The 22,944-nt window shown below is 36.9% G+C and overlaps 1 protein-coding gene across 2 annotated transcripts in view; it reads left to right on the plus strand.

Moving 5' to 3' along the window:
* Positions 1-22,944, plus strand: part of OXSR1 (oxidative stress responsive kinase 1) — a 99,563-nt gene that overhangs the window by 59,124 nt on the left and 17,495 nt on the right. For both annotated transcript variants that reach the window (XM_059939211.1, XM_059939212.1), the window contains exons 6-11: positions 5,491-5,600; positions 8,093-8,194; positions 11,853-11,986; positions 15,932-15,980; positions 16,601-16,666; positions 20,802-20,924. In XM_059939211.1, the coding sequence (XP_059795194.1) occupies positions 5,491-5,600; positions 8,093-8,194; positions 11,853-11,986; positions 15,932-15,980; positions 16,601-16,666; positions 20,802-20,924 (584 nt within the window). The remainder of the gene's footprint in view (positions 1-5,490; positions 5,601-8,092; positions 8,195-11,852; positions 11,987-15,931; positions 15,981-16,600; positions 16,667-20,801; positions 20,925-22,944) is intronic.

The following is a 22,944-nucleotide window of genomic DNA, read 5'->3' on the forward strand; positions in this document are numbered from 1 at the left end:
TGTGTAAAATAGATAACTAATGAGAACCTACTGTATAGCACAGGGAACTCTACTTGGTGCTCTGTGGTGACCTAAATGGGAAGGAAATCCAAAAAAGAGGGGATATATGTATATGTATGGCTGATTCACTTTGCTGTACAGCAGAAACTGATACAGCAGTGTAAAGCAACTATACTCCAATTAAAAAAAAAAAAAAAAGGTTACAAGAGACAAAGAAGTACATTACATATTTTTTTTAAACTTTTTATTTTATATTGGAGTATAGCCGGTTAACAATGTTGTGATAGTTTCAGGTACACAGCAAAGTGACTCAGCCATACATATACATGTATCCAGTCTCCCCTAAGTTCCCCTCCCATCCAGGCTGCCACATAACATTGACCAGAGTTCCCTGTGCTATACGGTAGGTCCTTGTTGGTTATCCATTTTAAATATAGCAGTGTGTACATGTCCATCCCAAACTCCCTAACCATCCCTTTCCCCCCGGTAACCATAAGTTCATTCTCTAAGTCTGTGAGTCTGTTTCTGTTTTGTAAGTAAGTTCATTTGTATCATTTCTTTTTAGATTCCACATATAAGGGATATCATACAATATTTCTCTTTCTCTGTCTTATTTAAGGAAGTACATTACATATTAATAAAAGGTTAAATACAACAAGTAGATACAACACTTATAAATATCCATGCACCTATTAACATAACAGCAAAATATATGAAGCAAAAAATGACAGAAGTGAAAGGTACTGTAGATACCGCTACAATACTGAAAGAAACAGTAGAGAGCTCTATAATAATAGTTGGGGACTTCAGTACTCCACTCTTAATAATGGGTAGAACAGACAGAAGATAAGGAAATAGAGGACTTAAACAACACATTCACCATCTAGATCTAACAGACATATATGGAACACTCTACCCAACAGGAACAGCATACACATTCTTCTCAAGTGCCCAAGGGACATTTTCCAGGATAGACCATATGTTAGGCCGCAGATTAAGTGATATCATCTGACCACAATGAGGTAAAGCTAGAAACCAACAACAGAGGACTGGAAAATTCACAAATTTATGGAAACTAAACACACATTTTCACAATCAATGGATGAAGGAAGACATCACAAGGGAAACTAGAAAATAGAGATGAATGAAAACAAAATCACAACCATACCAAAACTCAGGGGACACAGTGAAAGCATTGCTAAGGGGCAGATTTATAGCTTTAGATGCTTTCTTTAACAAGAAAGATAGCACATCAACAACCTAACTTTACAGCTTAAGGAACTAGAAAAAGAAGAAACTGAACCCAAAGCTAGCGGAAGGAAGGAAATAATAAAATTTAGAGTTGAGAAAAGGAAACAGAGAATAGAAAAGCAATAGAGGGAATCAATGAAACCAAAAGATCACCAAAATTGACAAACCTTTAGGTAGACTAAGAAAAAAAGAAAGAAGACTCAAATGACTAAAATCAGAAACAGGGACTTCCCTGGTGGTCCAATGGTTAAGAATCTGCCTTCCAGTGCAGGGGACGTGGGTTCGATCCCTGGTCAGGGAACTGGGATCCCACATGCCATGGGGCAACTGGGCCCACACGCTGCAACTACTGAGCATGTGGGCCACAACTAGAGAAGCTGCATGCTACAACTACTGAGCCCTCACGCCACAGCAAGGAGCCCGCGTGCCCTGGCAGAGGATCCCATATGCCGCAACAAAGATTCCAACGAAGATCCCACGTGCCGCAGCTGAAACCCAATGCAGCCAAAAATTAAATAAATAAATAAATATTTTAAAAAAATAAAATCAGAAACAAAAATGGGGACATAACTACCAATTCCACCCAAATAAAAAGGATTATAAGATGGTATTATGAACAATTGTACTCCAACAAATTGGATACCCTAGATGGACAAATTCCTTGAAACACAAAACCTAACAAGATGAAATCATGAAGAAGTAGAAAATCTGAAATGACCTATAACTAGTACAGAGATTGAATCAGTAATCAAAAATTTTCTGACAGAGGAAAGCCCTGGACTCGATGGTTTCACTGGTGAATTCTATCAAACATTTAAAGAAGAACTAGGGACTTCCCTGGTGGTTCAGTGCTAAAGAATCCACCTTACAATGCAGGGAATGCGGGTCTGATCCCTGGTTAGGGGACTAAGATCCCACATGCCGCAGGGCAACTGAGCCAGCATGCCACAACTACTGAGCTCACGTGCCTCAACAAGACCAAAAGTCAGACAAAGACACTAACAAGAAAAGAATACTATGGACTAGTATCCATTATGAACTTGATGTAGATATTTTCAGCAAAATAACTAGCAAATCAAATTCAGTAGCATACTAAATGGATCATATACCATGGCCAAGTAGGATTTCTTTGGAATGCAAGGATGATTCAACATATGAAAATCATTGTTGTACATGACGTTAACAGAAGAAGGAGAAAAAGAAAACCCACCTGATCATCTCAGTGCAGAACAAGCATTTGAGAAAATTTAACACCCTTTCATGATAGAAACATGCAACAAAGTAGGAACAGAAGGAAACTTCTTCAACATACTAAAAGCCATATATGAAAAACCTACAATGAACATCATACTCAATGATGAAAGGTTTTCCTCTGAGTTCAGGAACACAGGAAGGATGTCTGCTTTTGCCACTTCTATTCAACACAGTACTGGAAGTTCTAGATTGAACAATTAGGCAAGAAAAAAAATAAAAGACATTCAAACTAGAAAGAAAGAAGTAAACTTATGTCTGTTTGCAGATTGTATGATCTTATATGTAGAAAACCCTAAACATTACATAAAAAGCTACTTGAGAGACTTCCCTGGTGGTCTAGTGGTTAAGAATCCTCTTTCCAGTGCAGGGGACACGGGTTCGATCCCTAGTCAGGGAACTAAAATCCCACATGCCATGGGGCCACTAAGCCCGCACGCCACAACTACAGAGGCCACGTGCTCTGGAGCCTGCATGCCACAACTAGAGAGCCCACGTGCCACAACTACTGAGCCCGCACGCCACAACTAGAGAGAAGCCCATGTGCCACAACGAAGGTCCCACACGCCGCAACGAAAGATCCCACGTGCCGCAACTAAGACCCAACGCAGCCAAAAGATAAAATAAATAAATAAATAAATATTTTTAGAAAAACTATTTGAACTAATAAATGAATTTTGTAAAGTAGGATGCAAAGTCAACAGACATAAATCAGTCGTGGACTTCCCTGGTGGTCCAGTGGATGAGACTGCACGTTCCTAATGCTGGGGGCCTGGGTTCAATCCCTGGTTAGGGAACTGGATCCCGCACGCATGCTGCAACTAAGAGTTCTCATGCTGCAACTAAGAATCCACATGCCACAACTAAGTCCACATGCCGCAGCTGAGTCTGCATGCTGCCACTTAGAAGCCGTCGTGCCGAAACTAAAGATCCTGCATGCCGCAATGAAGATCCCGCATGCTGCAACTAAGACCTGGCGCAGACAAAATAAATAAATAAATATTTAAAAATAAATAAAAATAAAATGGTAATCTTTAAAAAAAAATCAGTTGCATTTTCTACACTAACAATGAACAATTTGAAAAAGAAATTACAAAACAATTCCATTTACAAATAGCATCAAAAAGAATAAAATACTTAGCAGTTAACTTAATCAAGGAGGTGGAATACTTGTACAATGAAAACTATAAAACATTGCTGAAAGAAATTAAAGAGGATGTAAATAAATGGAACCACATCCCCCCTGTTCATGGATTGGAAGACTTACTATTGTTAAAAAGTCAATACTCCCCAAAGTAATTTATAGTTTCAGTGCAATCCCTATCAAAACCCCAATGGCTTTTTTTTTTTTTGCAGCAACAGAAAAAGAAAATCCTAAAATTCATATGGAATCTCAAGGAACCTCAAATAGCCGAAACAGTCTTGAAAAAAAATGAACAAAGCAGGAGGACTCACACTTCCTGTTTTCAAAGTTTACTACAAAACAACAGTAATGTAAACAGTATGTTATTGGCATAAAGATAGGTATAGAGACCAGTGGAATAGAATAGAAAGCTCAGAAATAAACCCTCGTACATATGGTCAAATGATTTTTGACAAGGGTGTCAAGGCTATTCAATGGGGAAAGGACAGTCTTTTCAACAAATGGTGCTGGGAAAACTGAATATCCCAATGCAAAAGAATGAAACTGGACCCTTAACCAACACCGTATTCAAAAATTAACTCAAAATGGATCAAAATGGACCTAAATATAAGACCTAAAACAATAAAACTCTTAGAAGAAAACATAGGGCAAAAGTTTCATGACGTTGAATTTAGCAGTGATTTCTTAGATATGACACCAAAGGCACAGGCAACAAAAGAATAAAAATAGACAAGTTGGATTTCATGAAAATTAAAAAATTTTGTGCATTAAAAGACACTATCCACAGAGTAAGAAGGCAACCCACAGAATGGGAGAAAAAATTTGCAAGTCATGTATCTGGTAAGAGATTTATAATATCCAGAATATATAGAGAACTCCTAAAACTTAACAACAACAAAAAATCAACTTTAAAATTTAATAGACATTTCTCCAAAGAAGATATTCCAATGTCCAGAAAGCACATGAAAAGATGCTCAGTATCACTAATCATCAGGGAAGAATGCAAGTCAAAACTAAAAGGAGATACTAACCCATTAGGATGGCTGTTATCAAAAAATAGAAAATAACAAGGATGTGGAGAAATGTGAATCCTTGTTCACTATAGGTAGGAACGCAAAATGGTACAGCTGTTGTGGGAAAGAGTATAGCAATTCCTCAAATCAATTAAAAATAAAAATACTGTATGATCCAGCAATTCCACTTCTGAATGGAATTACACGCCAAAGAACTGAAAGCAGGGACTGAAACAGGTATTTGTATACCCATTTTCATAGCAGCGTTATTTACAGTGGCTAAAACTTGGAAGCAACTTAAGTGTCCATCAGTGGATGAATGAATACACAAAATGTGGTATATACATACAATGAAATATTATTCAACCTCTAAAGGAAGGAAATTCTGACATATCCTACAACATGGATGAACCTTGAAGATCTTACGCTAAGTGAAATAAGTCAGTTATAAAAAGAAATACTGTATGATTCCACTTACATGAGATACTTAAGAGCAGTCAAAATCATAGGGACAGAAAGTAGAATGGTGGTTGCCAGGGCCTGGGGAGAAGAGGCAACTGGAGTTAGTGTTTAATGGGTATAGTATTTCAGTTTGGGAAGATGAAAAGAATGGATCGGAGCAAGGAGGAAAATCTGAGGAGATGATGATTGTGGAGGTGGAGAGGAATGGAATGAGGAATCTGTTAAGCTATGTCTTAATTTAGTCAAGAAGTTTAGCAGAAAGAAGAGAAAAGGTCATGCTGTGTATATAGGACCATAACTATATTACTTTCCTATCTATTTATGTTAGTTACTGTACTTTTAATGCCTTGCTGTTGTATTCTATTTTAGACTTTGGAGTTAGTGCTTTTTTAGCAACTGGTGGTGACATTACCCGAAATAAAGTTAGAAAAACCTTTGTTGGAACCCCTTGCTGGATGGCGCCTGAAGTTATGGAACAGGTACTGTGTCTTTTGTCTTTTTTAAACAATTTGGGGTTTTGTTACAAAATTGAAAAAATTGAGTAGTGTTTGCTTTTGTTTGTTCTACTAGGTTAGCTTTGGGAAATACGTCTCTGTTCCTTGTTTAAGACTGGTCTGTGCTTAAAAAAAAAAAAACCAAAACTCTAGAATCTTAACAAAGGACATAGGAATCTCAAGATTTATACAAAAGGCAACCTAAGGAATAATATAATCAAGATTGATTTAATGCTAATATCCTTAGTACAAATTAAATGACCTGACTTTTTTTACATGTAGTTTCATTGCTATGGCTCTTGAAGGACTAGTTTTCTCCAAGTCCCTATTTCCCAGTTGTTTCAAACAAACTGCAGTCTGATGTCGCTCATCCCATCACCTAATGGAAACTGCTAATTCTCCAATCCAGTGCTCATTTTTTGCTCCTTGTTTTGCTCTCTTTGTGGCATTTGAAACTGTTGACCTTTTCCCCCTTTACTCACATCCTTAGCTTCCTCATTCTTCACCTACTTGTCGGGCCATTTCTCTGGCTTCTCTTCTGGCTTTCCTTCTACTGCTAAATGACACTGCTTCCCAGCACCGTGTTTCTGACTCTTCTATTCTCTGACGACACATACTATTTTCATCTCCACTTCCCACCTGTTAATTATTTCTAAATTATATCCAGTCGAGTCTTGTTTTTCAAGCCTCTGGATAGATATTTCCAATTCCCTATAGACGTTTTACATAAATGTCTTATGTCAAACTCAGTATGTAGAACTGAATCTACTTTTTATTCTGTTACAATAAAATACAATACAGTACAGGCCTGTATTGACCCTGTTGGTGAGGGAAGGCTTCCCATACTAGGGTTATGGGGATGGCTGAACGCACAGCACCTGACACTGGGCCTAGTGAGATTGACAGGAGTTTATTATTTGTGTGTACACATATCTGGAGGCAGAGGACACTGCATGCCCCACGGGGTTGCACTTAGGAAGGGAGTGAACAAACAGTTGCTGTAGGAGACAGGCTTTGTAGTATCAAGAGAGTGATATGCCCTTTGGTTTCCTTGTGAAGGTGTGATTGGCTTGTTTGAACAATTCTGAGGGCTGGCAGGGAAACCTGCTACTCAGGAATAAACAGGAACTGCACCTGATCCATTTGATAGGCAGGGTTGTTGGGCCTAGGGGACCTTCTCCTTGGGAGGAGACTGGGGAAGGGAACTTTCGCTTAGGTCAATAGAGGTCCTCCTGTTTACCCAATGTTGAAGCAGCACGTAATATGGAGCTTTAATTTTAGGTCTCAAACCACACACTCCCCAAACCTGCTTCTCCTCCTATATTGCTTAGGATAGAAAATTAAAATATTTAATTATATAATATGCTGGTGACAGTATAAAGGAGAGAAATTTGGCAACATATTCACACCAACAACTTTAAAAATATTCTCACCCTTGGTAACTTTTTTCATTCTAAAAATTAAGGTGATAAAACAATACCATAACACAGAGGAATTAATGGGGAGGGTGTGGGACATATATGTAATGGAGTGTTACACAGCCATAAAAAGGAACAAAATTGGGTCATTTGTAGAGATGTGGATGGACCTGGAGACTGTCGTACAGAGTAGGGTGAGTCAGAAAAAGAAGAACATTAACGCATATATGTGGAATCTAGAAAAATGGTGTAAATGATCTTATTTGCAAAGCAGAGATAGAGACACAGATGTGGAGAACAGGCATGTGGATGCCAAGGGGGAAGGGGGGGGGTGGGATGAACTGGAAGATTGGGATTGACATATATACACTATTGATACTATGTATAAAATAGATAACTAATGAGAACCTACTGTGTAGCACAAGGAACTCTACTCAGTGCTCTCTGGTGACCTAAGTGGGAAGGAAATCCAAAAAAGAGGGGATATATGTATACGTGTGGCTGATTCACTTTGCTGTACAGTAGAAACTAGCACAGCATTGTGAAGCAACTATACGCCAATAAAAATTAATTTAAAAAAAGGAAAAACAATACCATAACATAGGAAATTTGGAAAACTATGCCTAAGACTGCCTAACATTTTTTTTTGTTCTAGTTCTTTCTAGTTTTTTTCTTTAATAGGCTATATATCTGTTTGTAATAGTATCAAAACTTATGAAAAATTTTGTAATCGTTTTTCTTCATAAGTGCTTTATCATATCACATCATAAAGTGGTTTTCCATATTTTCATGTAGAATTCATTAATATTGCTTTTAGTTGAGTATATAATATTTCTTTAAGTGAATATACCATACTTAACTATTTCCCCATTGTTGGTGAACATTCATTCAGTTTTCTTTTTCTTTTTTCCTCTTACCAAGTATATTTGGCTTTTGCCAACTTTAGATTATATTTTATTGGTTTAAAGTTTATGGTTCTTGATACATATTAGAAGCTATCTTTTAAAAGTGCTTTTAGGGTGGTAAAAATAATCTTGTACATCTCTCTGTTCTGTACAGGTCCGGGGTTATGATTTCAAAGCTGACATCTGGAGTTTTGGGATCACAGCAATTGAACTGGCCACAGGGGCGGCTCCTTATCATAAGTATCCACCAATGAAGGTGAAGCTCATATTCAAAATACTACCCCAGCTCATGCTTCAATTCTCTTTCAGAGCCTTACTTCATTTGACATTCTTTTGTTGTTGTTGTTGTTCTCCTTCACTTTATTTATTTATTTATTTAACATCTTTATTGGAGTATAATTGCTTTACAATGGTGTGTTAGTTTCTGCTTTATAACAAAGTGAATCAGCTATGCATATACATATATCCCCATATCTCCTCCCTCTTGCATCTCCCTCCCACCCTTCCTATCCCATCCCTCTAGGTGGTCACAAAGCACCGAGCTGATCTCCCTGTGCTATGTGGCTGCTTCCCACTAGCTAGCTATTTTACAATTGGTAGTGTATATATGTCCATGCCACTCTCTCACTTCATCCCAGCTTACCCTTCCCCCTCCCTGTGTCCTCAAGTCCATTCTCTACGTCTGCGTCTTTATTCCTGTCCTGCCCTTGGGTTCTTCAGAACCTTTTTTTTTTTTTAAGATTCCACATGTATGTGTTAGCATACGGTATTTGTTTTTCTCTTTCTGACTTACTTCACTCCGTATGACAGACTCTGGGTCCATCCACCTCACTACAAATAACTCAATTTCGTTTCTTTTTATGACTGAGTAATATTCCGTTGTATATATGTGCCACATCTTCTTTATCCATTCATCTGTTGATGGACATTTAGGTTGCTTCCATCTGGCTGTTGTAAATAGAGCTGCAATGAACATTGTGGTGCATGACTCTTTTTGAATTATGTTTTGCTCAGGGTATATGCCCAGTAGTGGGTTTGCTGGGTCATATGGTAGTTCTATTTTTAGTTTTTTAAGGAACCTCCATACTGTTCTCCATAGTGGCTGTATCAATTTACATTCCCACCAGCAGTACAAGAGGGTTCCCTTTTCTCCACACCCTCTCCAGCATTTATTGTTTGTGGATTTTTTGTTGATGGCCATTCTGACCGGTGTGGTGTGTAGTTTTGATTTGCTCTTCTCTAATGATTAGTGATGTTGAGCATTCTTTCATGTGTTTGTTGGCAATCTGTATATCTTCTTTGGAGAAAAGTCTGTTTAGGTCTTCTGCCCATTTTTGGATTGAGTTGTTTGTTTTTTTGATATTGAGCTGCATGAGCTGCTTTTAAATTTTGGAGATTAATCCTTTGTCAGTTGCTTCATTTGCAAATATTTTCTCCCATTCTGAGGGTTGTCTTTTCATCTTGTTTATGGTTTCCTTTGCTGTGCAAAAGCTTTTAAGTTTCATTAGGTCCCATTTGTTTATTTTTGTTTTTATTTCCATTTCTCTAGCAGGTGGGTCAGAAAGGATCTTGCTGTGATTTATGTCAGAGTGTTCTGCCTTTGTTTTCCTCTAAGAGTTTTATAGTGTCTGGCCTTATATTTAGGTCTTTAATCCATTTTGAGTTTATTTTTGTGTATGGTGTTAGGGAGTGTTCTAATTTCATTCTTTTACATGTAGCTGTCCAGTTTTCCCAGCACCACTTATTGAAGAGGCTGTCTTTTCTCCATTGTATATTCTTGCCTCCTTTATCAAAAATAAGGTGACCACACGTGCGTGGGTTTATCTCTGGGCTTTCTATCCTGTTCCATTGATCTATATTTCTGGTTTTGTGCCAGTACCATACTGTCTTGATTACTATAGCTTTGTAGTATAGTCTGAAGTCCGGGAGCCTGATTCATTTGACATTCTTATCCATAGAATTCTGCCCTGCATTCCTTCTAACTCCTGTAGCAGTTAAAATCTCTATTAGATATTTGGTATTTAGCATTGGGTGACTTTACATTGTAGTGGAGCTTTTTATATGATGACTCACCATCTCCTGACTGTGTAACTAGTTTGATATTAGGATCTGTTGTGTCTTATTTTAGGGTGTGTTCCCCACAGTCACTTGTGTAGAACAGCCTCAGTGGGAATGATGATCATTTCTACTTTATAAGGTTGTTGGAAGGGTTACATGTTAATAGTAATTATTGCTAACATTCATTGAGCACTTATCTGTGACAGGCACTGTTTTTAAGTGCTTTTAAGTGTTTTAAGTGCTTTTTATATGTTAAATAAGATCCATGCAAAGTGTTCATGTGCCATACATATATATTATTCTCACTGTTATTGAATAAAAGTTTGCTTTGTAGTAGGACATTAAGCAGCTTTTATTAAAAGGCCTCTTATATCCTGAAGGAGTAGTTACCTGAAACGTAGTTGTTAATCCTAATGCCCCAACATTAGTAATAAGTGAGTTTTTTGTGTTTCAAGATGGTCCTGCCAGTACTGTTGGCAGCCATTTTTATCTGTGACCCCTTAGTTATAATATGCACATGAATTCTATTTGTTTGTAACTGTAGCTGTTGTTTATAGTTCTGCTTGACCACTTTACAAAATGCCCTATGACTGTTTAAAATGGTGACCACCGTTGTGAATTTTTGTCATAGTGATATTACTCATATATCTATGTTCTTGGTGCATTTTAGAACCTTTAAAACGTTATTTTGTCCCCTTTAAGGCTCTAACAATGTAGAGAGGGACAAAACCAGTAAGCGGATAGTATGAAAAACCTCTGTATCTGCATATTCAAAACATATGTATATTGATCTATATATTTGATGCGTGAAAGGTTAGTGATATTTTAAGGCCACAGTTTTTTCTTAAAGGTCAAGATGCCTAGGTATAAGTGAATATTCACAGGGTTTTGAAAAGGATGGTTTTTTAATAACTGTAAGGTGGGAGGCTATTTTTAGGCCCAAGAAATGGCTTATTTTTAAAAAGAGGTGGGGGAGGAAGATGAGGTTTACTTTATATCATTGTAGGCAGTGACTCCTGCAGTTGTAGCCAGACATACACATTAACCTATTTGCTCAAAACGAGAAATACTGCCAATCTTAGTAGTTCCCTTTCAGTAAATATAAATTGAATCTGTATAGCAAGTAATAATTCTGATTATAGCCTTTTAATTTTGGTGTTGACTTTGTGCTTAGAAAAATGGCTTATACTTTTATTAAAAAGTCAAACAGTATAGAAAAACACAAATTATCCCAAATTCCACCATATAAATGTGACCTTTATTATTTACATGTCTATGCATCAAGATAGTATGTTGCCAGTCAAAGAAGGAAGAGATTTCGGATGGACAGTTGCTGCAGGGAAGGTAGGAAGAATGCAAACTAAAAGAGGCTGTAGCTTTGTTAACTGGGACATCATCAGTGATTTCTATGATTGGAGTTTCTGAGGGGTTCTGGGAAGAGAAGGTCAGGTTACAAGGGGTCAGGTTGAAGCAGAACCATGAATAGGTAAAGTCAGCAAGGTCACACTCTTAATTTTGCTATGGTTTTAATTTTTTTTAAGATAGTTTGCTGGTATAAGAATGGGGACAGAGAACATGAAGAAAGGATTCCAACTAAAGGACATACAATACAATGTTGATACAGTTGAGCCCTTGTAGGCACATTGCCTGGGAAGCCAACTATCTATAAGATACTGTTTATATGGAAAACACCTAAATAACTCTAGTTTCCAAACAACTGGTCTAAACGTGAACTTTTAGAAAATGAAATCTGCTCGTATGTTTGGAGGTTGTCTATATTGAAAAAACTTGGCCGCAATATTTAATTTACTTTACTGAGTCTTCAGAAGTTTATATTGTATTAAAAATTCTTACAGGTTTTAATGCTGACACTGCAGAATGATCCTCCTTCTTTGGAAACTGGTGTTCAAGATAAAGAAATGCTGAAAAAGTATGGAAAATCATTTAGGAAAATGATTTCATTGTGCCTTCAAAAGGATCCAGAAAAAAGGTAAAATATGAGATAAAGCTTACTTTTCTCTTCATCTAATATATAAACCATTGGGGAAGGCTAAGAATCACCTACATACATGCCATACATACATACATGCACAGGGAATTCAAAGGAACTAAATACAAACATTAGGGAAAAAATGCACAGACCATTATGCTAGATTGGAAATAAGTGAATTACTTTCTCCCTTCTTTTTAGTATACAGTGTATCCTAAATAGTTAACCTATTTCCTGGTTAATTTCTTATAATTATAAATTTCTATGTTACTGAAATGCCAAGTTAGTGGGAGGGCTTATTTTCAATTTGCATTTAAGAGTTGTAAGTAAAGCAGTATCTTAATGCTCTTTATAATTTTAATAACAAGAGAAATATACATAGCAAATATTATATTTAATGTCAAATAGTCATACTTATTTCCTTACTGTAAAGATATTTTAGTTAAGTGGATCAAAAAGTCAAAGAGCTTATTGTTAACATTAGAAAGATTGGGTGGCATGTAAGTAAAGAAACATGATCATCTAATGTGTGTATCTTTATGAATTAAACAGAAGCATAGAATGTTGAAGATCATTGAATACAATCTTTTATCTTTGAGGTCAACCAAAACTCCTGATTTCTAACCGTAGGCCCTGTTCCCACTCTATCTTACCTTTCTGTTTCACATGGTATATACATAGTCCACTCAGGTTCTTAGCACTAAGAGGTCTTTAATTTTGATTTTTCTAAAGCTCAACAAAAGTAAAAGATTTGAACTGACATCCTTGATCATGTCTTTAGTATATTTAATGGGCTTCAAAATTTACTGTTGGAAATATTAGAAAGGGTAAAAAAAAAACAGGCAGTAAAATTCAAACCTATGTTTTTAGAACTTTTTTTCTCTTTCTGAATAAATTGGTATAAAACATAGGTAACGCTTTTGCTTCTGCCACGTTAGTTGACTAAAATAACAGAATTCTCTTGTTACAAACACCCAGAAATGCTGGCTAAATCTATCAAACTTAAAAAACCAAATACAGAGATGAACTTGGAATAAAGGGATGTCTTCAGATGCCAGAATTAATAAGGAAGCCATAAATCCAAGAACTATCATAAACTAATTCTGTGGCTCCCTTCAGTAGGACACTATTCATTCCAATAACCTACTGGTTTGGATTTTTAACTTCCAAGTGGGGACTGGAAATGAGATACTGGGCCTACCCAATGGGGATTTTGAACTGAGATCTCTGCTTAAAGCTAGGACATTCAGAAGTCTGCATCCTGAGTAAAAGGAGAGAACAAAAAACAAAAAAAAAATCTGTCCATCATCACAGAGACACAACAGAAATCTTTCCTGAATAATCCAGCCCTCTGACCTGGACATTCTGCAGGTTTACAGTCTGAATTTATACCCATATTATCCAGGAATCCACAGGATTAGAAAGTAAAACAGTTATTACTAAGCCAGTTTTATTTCTGGCAGAAGCAATTGGAAACTGCACTGTTAGAATACTTCCAAAACCCGGGTCCATGAGATTCTTTTTTTTTTTTTTTTTTTAATTTTATTTATTTTTGGCTGTGTTGGGTCTTTGTTGCTGTGTGCAGGCTTTCTCTAGTTGCGGCGAGCAGGGGCTACTCTTTGTTGCGATACATGGGCTTCTCATTGCGGTGACTTCTCTTGTTGTGGAGCACAGGCTCTAGATGCACGGGCTTCAGTAGTTGCAGCACTCGGGCTTTGTAGTTGTGGCGCGCGGGCTCAGTAGTTTTGTCACACGGGCTTAGTTGCTGCGTGGCATGTGGGATCTTCCCGTACCAGGGATTGAACCTGTGTCCCCTGCATTGGCAGGCAGATTCTGAACCACTGCACCGCCAGGGAAGCCCCCCATGAAATTCTTGCACTGAAGAGATCACAATCCAAAATTACAAAACACACAGTATAACACTACGCTGTGAACTAGAAGCAACATTCGAAGAAATAACAGCTGAGAATTTTCTGCATTGATGAAATACCTTTATTTTCAGGCTAAGGAAATATCACCCCAGATTCCAAGCGGTATCCCTCTTTTCCCACTTGTACACATTGTCGTGAAACTACTGGACACAAAGGCAAAGAGAAGCTCTTAAATGCGACCTGAGAGAACAGATTACCTACTGAGGAATAGCAGGCAGATTGACAGCCACTTGCCCAAAAACAACAGTCAAGGCCAGAATATACTGGAACAGTGCTGAGAAAAAATAACTGTTAACCCAGAATTCTCCATCTAGTCAAACTATCATTCAACAGTAAGCATGAAATTAAGTTATTTTTCAGACAAAAATTGAGTTTTCCAGTCATGTTTTAATCACTTAAAGAACTCTCTAAAGTGTACTTTAGAAAGAAGGAAGTGAACCCAGAAGAAAGGAACGAATCATAAAAAACAGTGTTGTGCAAACTGTTGAACATATTGAAATTGTGACTGAATGAAAAAATAGGAATTGTAATGTCTACTTTCAATTTGCATAGCACTTCCACACTGACTCTCTCTTTTAATCTTTATAAGAATCCTCTGAGGCCCTGGTTCTCAAGCTTGAGTGCATATTGGTATCACCTGGGGAGTTCTAAAAACTGCTGATACCCAGGTTTGCCCCCACAGATTCTGCTTTAAGTGTTAAGGGGAACAGCCTGGGCATCAGGATTTTTTTTTTTTTTTTAAATAAGATAAGAGTTTATTTCTGTCTTGTGTAACAGTTCACATGTGGTATGATAACTCTGTTTCAGGAGGGCAATACAAAACCTAGGCTGCTTCTACCTTGTTGCTCTGACATAGCTAGAATATGACCCTCATGTCTTTAGTCCCAAGGATTTTTTTTTAAACTCCCAGATATTGTAATGCACGGCAGTGTTTTAGAACCGCTGCTTTTAGGGACTTGGCCAGGTAATACTGAACCTTAGAGAAGTGATTTGCTCAGGATTACATGGTAGGTATGTGGCGTTAATCAGGTCCAATTTCTTAAGTGTAGTATTTATTATTTATTCTCAGTCATACTAGTTTGTGAAATGGACAACAATGCCTTTATGCAAATGAAGTAAGACTGTGCACAGTTGAGTTAAAAACTGAGTTTAGGGCTTCCCTGGTGGCTCAGTGGTTAAGAATCCGCCTGCCAGTGCAGGGGACATGGATTCGAGCCCTGGTCCAGGAAGATCCCACATGCCATGGAGCAACTGAGCCCGTGTGCCACAACTACTGAGCCTGTGCCCCAGAGCCCACGAGCCACAACTACTGAGCCCATGTGCCGCATCTACCGAAGCCCACGCACTCTAGAGCCCGTGCTCCACAACAAGAGAAGCCACCATGGTGAGAAGCCCACGCACAGCAACGAAGACTAGCCCCTGCTCGCCACAACTAGAGAAAGCCTGCACACAGCAACGAAGACCCAACACAGCCAAAAATAATAAATAAATAAAAATAAATTAATTTAAAAAAAACTGAGTTTAGATTAAATTGGGGGACTATACGTTACTCTTAGAATCTTCAGTTTTTTAAAAGGAAATTGTGAAATTATTTTTTAAAAATATGTAGTTACCTAAGATGAAGGCTTGCAGGCAACCATGTGGCAAGAAGCACAGGGCTTGATTTGTGAGTTTAAATATATTTTTTTGCCTTGTTAAAGTAGATAAAGCCAACTTCTTGGGAAATAATATTAAATAGCAAATATATTGAAAGCCACTAAGAAATCATGCTTTTAAAAGAAACATTTCACTAATGAATTTTTGAAAGAGCCTACAGTAATTATTATCAGAACATTTCTATTTGAGTTTTTAAATTCTGTTCAGTGTCTTGTACTGAGTTTATCCTTTTTGGTTTTTAGTAGGTTAAGGACAGTGGAGTACACTGAGTTTTTATCTTGATGCTCAAGAAATCATTTTTGAAAATGAAAACCCACATTCCACTTGAATTTATAAAAACTTTCTTTTCTGGTTTTAGACCAACAGCAGCAGAACTGTTAAGGCACAAATTTTTCCAAAAAGCAAAGGTAGGACATTCTAACTTGATTTCATGTGTTCATATGATCCTCCTCAATTACCTAAATTAGGTTCACTGTTCAGATGTTGCATTAAGATGATTATTTTTGGAAGAATGATGGTAGATCAAATAATTGCTGAGGGCACTATTTATACAATCTTTGATATATAAGATAAATGTATTTTTCATATAAATTAAGTGTCAGGTAAAACTTACAACAGGAAAAATGAATATTAAACTTTACCATTATAAATAAAATCTGTGGAAAATTCTGTGAAATATACTGAACTCTCATTTCAGGGTTTACTACTGAATTAGTAAACATCTCATTTCCCAAAGATGTGGGATAAGTAGGATGTTACTGTAGTTGGGAAATGTGGGACCATGATCCCAAAGGACATATGTTAAAGCAAACTTTTCATAGATAATGGTTCTTACAGTACACTAAAGTTTTTTCTCAATTTATAAAGTCATGGTAGTAACATACTAAGGAGCTTCAGAAGCTTTTTTCAAACTTCTTTATAAAACAGTTACTATATCACATTTTAATTGTGGTGAATATTTCTGTGTCAGTTATTTTGTTCAATAAAAACCTCTTGTGAGAAGAAAATACTTATTTTTCCTCTCCAGAATAAAGAATTTCTTCAAGAAAAATTATTGCAGAGAGCACCAACCATTTCTGAAAGAGCTAGAAAGGTAAATGGGGATTTAACTCAGTTTTTCTGGGAAATTACTTAGAATAGATTTACTTTTACATTTTGAAAGTATGTTTAACTAATACTGTGTTAACAGTATGAGTATTACTCATTTTCTTTCAGTCTTTTCTTTAGCATTCTTTGATATATTCTTTTAGCAATAGTCTACTGTATGCCTTGGTATTACTCCACTATCAACTAGAATGAAAAGGTATGTTACATAATTAATGAATTAATTCTAAATTCTGTTAAATCACTGTTTGCAACTACCAGAGTAAGTTGTAAAGTTGTGAAGTTTCTTCACACCATACACAAACAATGAAGACACCACTTCGCACCCACTTGGATAACTATATCAAAAAAGACAATAACAAGTGTTGCTAAAGATGTAGAGAAATTGGAACACTTACACATTACTGATGGGAATGGAAAATGGTGTGGACGCTTTTAAAAAGCAGTCTGGCAGTTTCACAAAAGGCTAAACAAAGTTGCCATATGACCCAGCAATTCCACTCCTAGTCACACCCAAGAGCATTGAAAACATGTACACATAAAAATATGTACATGGGTCCAATCGCTGGCAGCCGAGGGCTGGCGGAGAGACACGCCCACGGCTGGGAAGTTGGCTGAGAAGAAAAATCCACCATGGGTACTTCTGGGGATTCTCCATATTGATGGAAGAAAGTGTTCAGAGTACCAAGTGAATCCCATTGAAGCCATGTGAGGGAGACAGGAGAGGCTAAATATAGCCACATTAAAAACCATCAGCAATGTTGGAAACAGCTTCAAGCTTAATATCAACATCTATATCCTAAGCTGCTTCAGCTGACTGAATTTCTATTAAATAACAGTATCCTTTCTCTTGGCTGACTGGAAGAACTACTTGTTTTAAGAAGAAAAGAGTTTAAAAAATTAAATAATTCAGTCTTATGTCCTTCCCCCTGACTAAAGTAGAAGCCACTTCCCCATTATTTCATGATTAATATGAAAAAGTACAGGAACAATGAGAGGAAGTTCATCTGTTTCCAGTAGTAACATTCTGGTTTCTGTTGGAATTCCATTGGCAACAGAAGGAAGCGGCATATACCACATGCCTGCCCTATTACAATACAAAAAGCTGTCAACTTCGAACTCTTTTGAAATGTTCGTAAAGTAGAAAAGATGATTGTGGCTTTCCTTCAGTATTATTTGGGTAACCTAGCCTTAAAATAGTGAACAAACATAAGTCCTTTATCCTTAAGGCAGGACCAAACCAAGATATTAGTGGCCTAGGTAAGCTAATAATTTGGCATACCTTCAAATGGATACTTTTCAGATGTTCACTCAGTAGTTGTTTGGGTGAGGAGTTGGGCATGGCAGGCCTTGAGAGAGAGTGGAAAGGGGGCTGGTGGGGCCTTTCAGTTTGCATACTCTATGCAGTATAACAAAGACATGCAACTGATCAGGCTAGATCTCCTTGGAAGGCAGTTTGGTGACCATCTGTAGATTTTCAAATACGCCCTTCCCTACTCCAAGCTGTTTATCAAGGCATTAGTAACTGCAGCATTTATAACTGCACTGGTAGCTCCTTGAAAGGTTACTGCTTTATATTCTTTTCTCTACCTTGTTGCATTCCCAGTGATGCTTTCACACTCCTTATAGATCCAGCCTCCCTTCTATATCATGTACTGAGTGTTTGTTATGTGCCAGGTACCGTGCCAGATACTAGAAATATAAAAGTGATTAAGATACTTCCCATGCCCTTAAGGACACACCTTGGGTAGGGGAAAGATTTACAAACAAATAATACAATACCACAGTGATGAAGCCTATAGCAGTAAAATGGTTATTACTAGATATTACTGGTAAAATGCTCTGAAATCCTTTCTTAAAATAGAAGGTATTTTGAATTTGCCTCTATCTCTGGAAATCTTATCTTGGGTAAGGACTGGAATAAAAAGAGAGTAATGTTAAAAAAAAATGTATATGAATGTTCATAGAAGTATTATTCATAACTAAAAAGTGGAAACAACCTGAATGTCCATCTATTATAAATGCATATATAACATGTCATGCACCTATACAGTGGAATATTATTCAGCAATAATAAGGAATGAAGTACTGATACATGCCATAACATGGATGTACCTTTAAAACATTATGCTAATTGAAAGACATATTCTATGATTCCATTTATGTGAAATATCCAGAATAGGCAAATGTATAGAGACAGAAAGTAGATTATTGGTTGCCTAGGACTTGAGCAGATTGTAGGGAAATGGGCAGTGACTGCTAATGGGTATGGGATGTTTTTTGGGGGGTGGATGGAGTGATGAAAATGATCAAAATTTGATTGTGGAGATGGTTTCACAACTCTGAATATACTAAAAATCATTGGATTATAATACCTTAAATCGGTCAATTTTATGGTATATGAATTATATCTCTGTAAAGCTGTTACTTTTAAAAAAGAAGCATTTAGAGAATGGCACTACCACAGTGGCTCTTGGAAATTGAAAACATTATAGAAGAAATGAAAAAAATTCTTTACAAAGATTTTAGGGTAAAGCTGAGGAAATTTCCCAGAAAACAGAGCCAAAAGGCCAAGAGATAGATAACAGAAAAGATGAGAACATTAGAAGATTATTTGAGAAGGCTCAACATTTGAGTTAAAAGAGTTCCAGAAAAGGAGAACTGAGAAAAACAGAAGAAAAGAAATTATTGAAAAACTAATTCAAGAAAAATTTTGTGAATTTCCAGATTGAAAGAGCCCAAGTACCCAGCACAGTGGATGAAAATAGACCAACAGTAAGGCACATTTACCATGGTAGCTCATAATACTGGAGATGAAAAGAAGATGTGTAGCTTTCCAGAGAAGGGGGACAGGGCATGGACAGGATCAAGGATCATAATGACCTCAGCAGCATCTCTGGAAGCCATATCACAATGCAGCACTATTTCAACACTATGAAAAAAAATGTTTTCTAACCCAGATTTTTTTTTTAACCAGGCAAACTGTAAGTGAAGTGTGGGAATAGAATCAAGTTATGTTCAGAAATGCCTGGCTTTAATAAATGTGCCATGTTGATAGTAGAGGAGGTGCTTAAAGTAAGAACAGGGAAGTCATGTGATCTAGGAAGCATGGTCCTCTGGATGACAGTAGAGTGAGATCTAAAGTACCAGACCTGGTGTCAGTCTGGTGGAACAGATCAGGAGGCTCTGGTGAGAGGCTTCCTCAAGAAGATAATACTGATGAATACCTAATATATGTGAATATGGTGAGAGGAGATTTACACAGCAGGGAGAGAATTGGGGGATGAATATGACAAGAAATAAGCAAATATTAACTCCAGGGGAAATTAAAAAGTTATACAGGAAAGAAAAGTAATTGTAATATATAATAAGGTTCAACTGTATAGTTTATATAATCGTGTTATATAAACACTGAATATTGATTTAATCAAAATTACAATGTATCTTGAAAAAAGAGTAGGGGATTGATAATAGGGTTAAATTCTCATTTTGCATAGCAGGAAGTTCAGTAGATAGTTCCTAAAACTAGAAAATCAAGGGGTAATAATAAGAACAGGTTACTCAGAGAGATAAATATAAATTCCAAAAGAATAAGCTAACATGAATTGAAAGTGGTTGCCTGTGAGGAAGAAGATGAAAGTTAGGGGACTGCTCTTTTTCTTAACAACACTTGCATAGCTGTAGTACTTTTGAAACTATGGAGGTATAATTGTGATTTTAAACATTAAAATTGAAAAAAAAAGAGCAGCATCTTCTTTATCTTGGGTTTATTTATTTGAGGGCTTAAACTCCCCCCCACCTTTTTTTCAGTGTCTCAAGATACGAAACCATTAATCAAATTTGACCTGTGACTTCACATAAGAAGGATTTGGATGATGTGCAGGCTCAGAGTACGAAGTACAGGGAGAGTCAGTGGTTGTGAGTAAAGACAAATAGTGGAGATCATGAACAGAAAGCAAGTGAAGGATGGAGGATGTGAGTTTATATAGGAAAACTTCTTTATTGGGAAAATTATTATCTGCTTACAGCATTGAAGTAATAGAAGGAGGGAGAATATGGCTGACTTTTCTGTATAGTAAGTGTTGAACACTACCATAGTCCACGTCTCTCTTCCTAATGAGCAGGTTCGGAGAGTACCAGGTTCCAGTGGCCGTCTTCATAAGACAGAAGATGGTGGCTGGGAGTGGAGTGATGATGAATTTGATGAAGAAAGTGAGGAAGGGAAAGCAGCAATTTCACAACTCAGGGTAAGTTTTGTTAAACTATATGCTTTAGCTAGAGTTCTATCTTTTTGTCTGAAGCCTCTGAGATAATACTATATTCTGTGGTTCTGTTCAGTTTAACCAGCTAAAATATAAAACATACAGACAGAATTTTCTTGAACAACTTATTAACAACAGGAGCCCAAGTTATTCTACATGGAAAAGGGGACTGGCATATCTGTTTTACTGTGATGATATTTTGGGTATATAAAAATGACCTAAATCGAGAAATGAAAACTATGGTGTCTGAGATGAAAACACACTGGATTAGATTAATGGCTGATTAAACACTGCAGAAGAAAAGATTAGTGAATTTGAAAGCCTAACAATTGAAACTTTGTCCCTAAAGCCTGTTAACTTTCTACCTGAAGAGGAACAGTGCACCTCTTCTTCAATTGGTATATCCTGGATCGTGTGTGTGAGTGTGTTAGTTTTTGCTAGAAGTGGACACCAAGACATGAAGTGAGCAAATACTATTTGAAAAATGGTGCTGATAGACTTGCTCAGTGCAGGGTTGCCACAAACCTTCAATTTGTAAAAAATGCAATATCTGCAAAGCATAATAAAGCCTAGTGCAGTAAAATGAGGTGGGCCTGTATCTTAAAGAATTTGTTCCAACATTTTCTTGTTTGCATTGTTTACAGTATTAAATCTGCTTGTATACTTATCTTTTCATTTATAAGTCACACTTCTTTTTACTCTGGTTGCTTTTAAGACTTTTTTCTTTATGAATGGTTTTGAGCAATTTGATACCGTATGCCTATGTGTATCTTTTTTTTTTTTCATGTTTCATGTTTAGGGTTTATTGAGCTTCTTGGATCTTTGGGTTTATAATTTTTTAATCAAGTTTGGAAAGTTTTCAGCCATTACATTTTCTTTTTTTAAAATATTTATTTATTTATTTATTTATTTATTTATTTATTTGGCTGCACTGTGTCTTAGTTGTGGCACGTGGGATCTTCATTGCCACATGTGGGATCTAGTTCCCTGACCAGGGATCGAACCTGGGCCCCCTGCATTGGGAGTGTGGAGTCTTAACCACTAGACCACCAGGGAAGTCCCTCAGCTATTACATTTTCGAATGCTTTTTCTGTCCTTCCACCTTGGAGAGTCCAATAACATGTATATTAGGCTGCTTAAAGTCGTCTGACTGCTCACTGATCGTCTTTTCATTTTTAAAAAATTCTTTTTCCCTCAGTTTCATTTTGCATAGTTTCTAGTGCTAGCCTGTTCATTAGTCTTTCTTCTGCAGTGTTAATCTGCTGCTAATCCCATCCAGTCTCCTTTCCATCTCAGACGTAATACGAGAATTTTGATTTGGTGTTTGATTTGGTTGTTAGGTTCTAGAAGTTTGATTTGGTGTTTGTTTTTGCATCTTCAGTGTCTCTACTTAGCTTTTTGAAGATATGAATATATAATAATTATTTTAATGTCCTTCTCTGCTAATTCTAACATCCAAGTCAGTTTTGGGGCAGTTTTCTCTTCACTGTGGCTTGAAAAGTGTTTTTGGGAGTTGAGTAGATAGAGGTAAGAGATCAAGGCAGATAAAATTTGATAAGGTAGAGTACCAAGGAGGAGAGAACTACCCAGAGAAAGAAGCTTAGAGCTTCCCTTTTGAGTATTCAGCAGCATACTTATCAATGACTATATGTGAGAAAACTACCCATGTGGAGAAAGTGCCCAGCACTCACACAGCCAGGAATAGCAGTTAGACTGGAGAAACTTATAATTCACAGGGCATTTGGTAGAGTGCTCAGTAATGGGGTATAATATGTTGCCCTAGACTGAACACTGCTCCAGACCCAACTAACAACTCATCAAAGCAGGATCCAAAAGGATTAAACTATTTCCAAGTAACTTTACTGTATTCCAAAACAAAGCTCAAGAAGATTTATAGAAATTATCAGCATGCAACAAGGTAAAATTCACAGTTTCTGGCATCTAATCGAAGATTACAAGAGTAAGCATACCTTATGCCCAGATCGTGGTTTCTAATGTCATTCCC

This window comes from Balaenoptera ricei, chromosome 11, assembly GCF_028023285.1.
Source record: "Balaenoptera ricei isolate mBalRic1 chromosome 11, mBalRic1.hap2, whole genome shotgun sequence".
NCBI classification, from domain to species: Eukaryota; Metazoa; Chordata; class Mammalia; order Artiodactyla; family Balaenopteridae; genus Balaenoptera; species Balaenoptera ricei.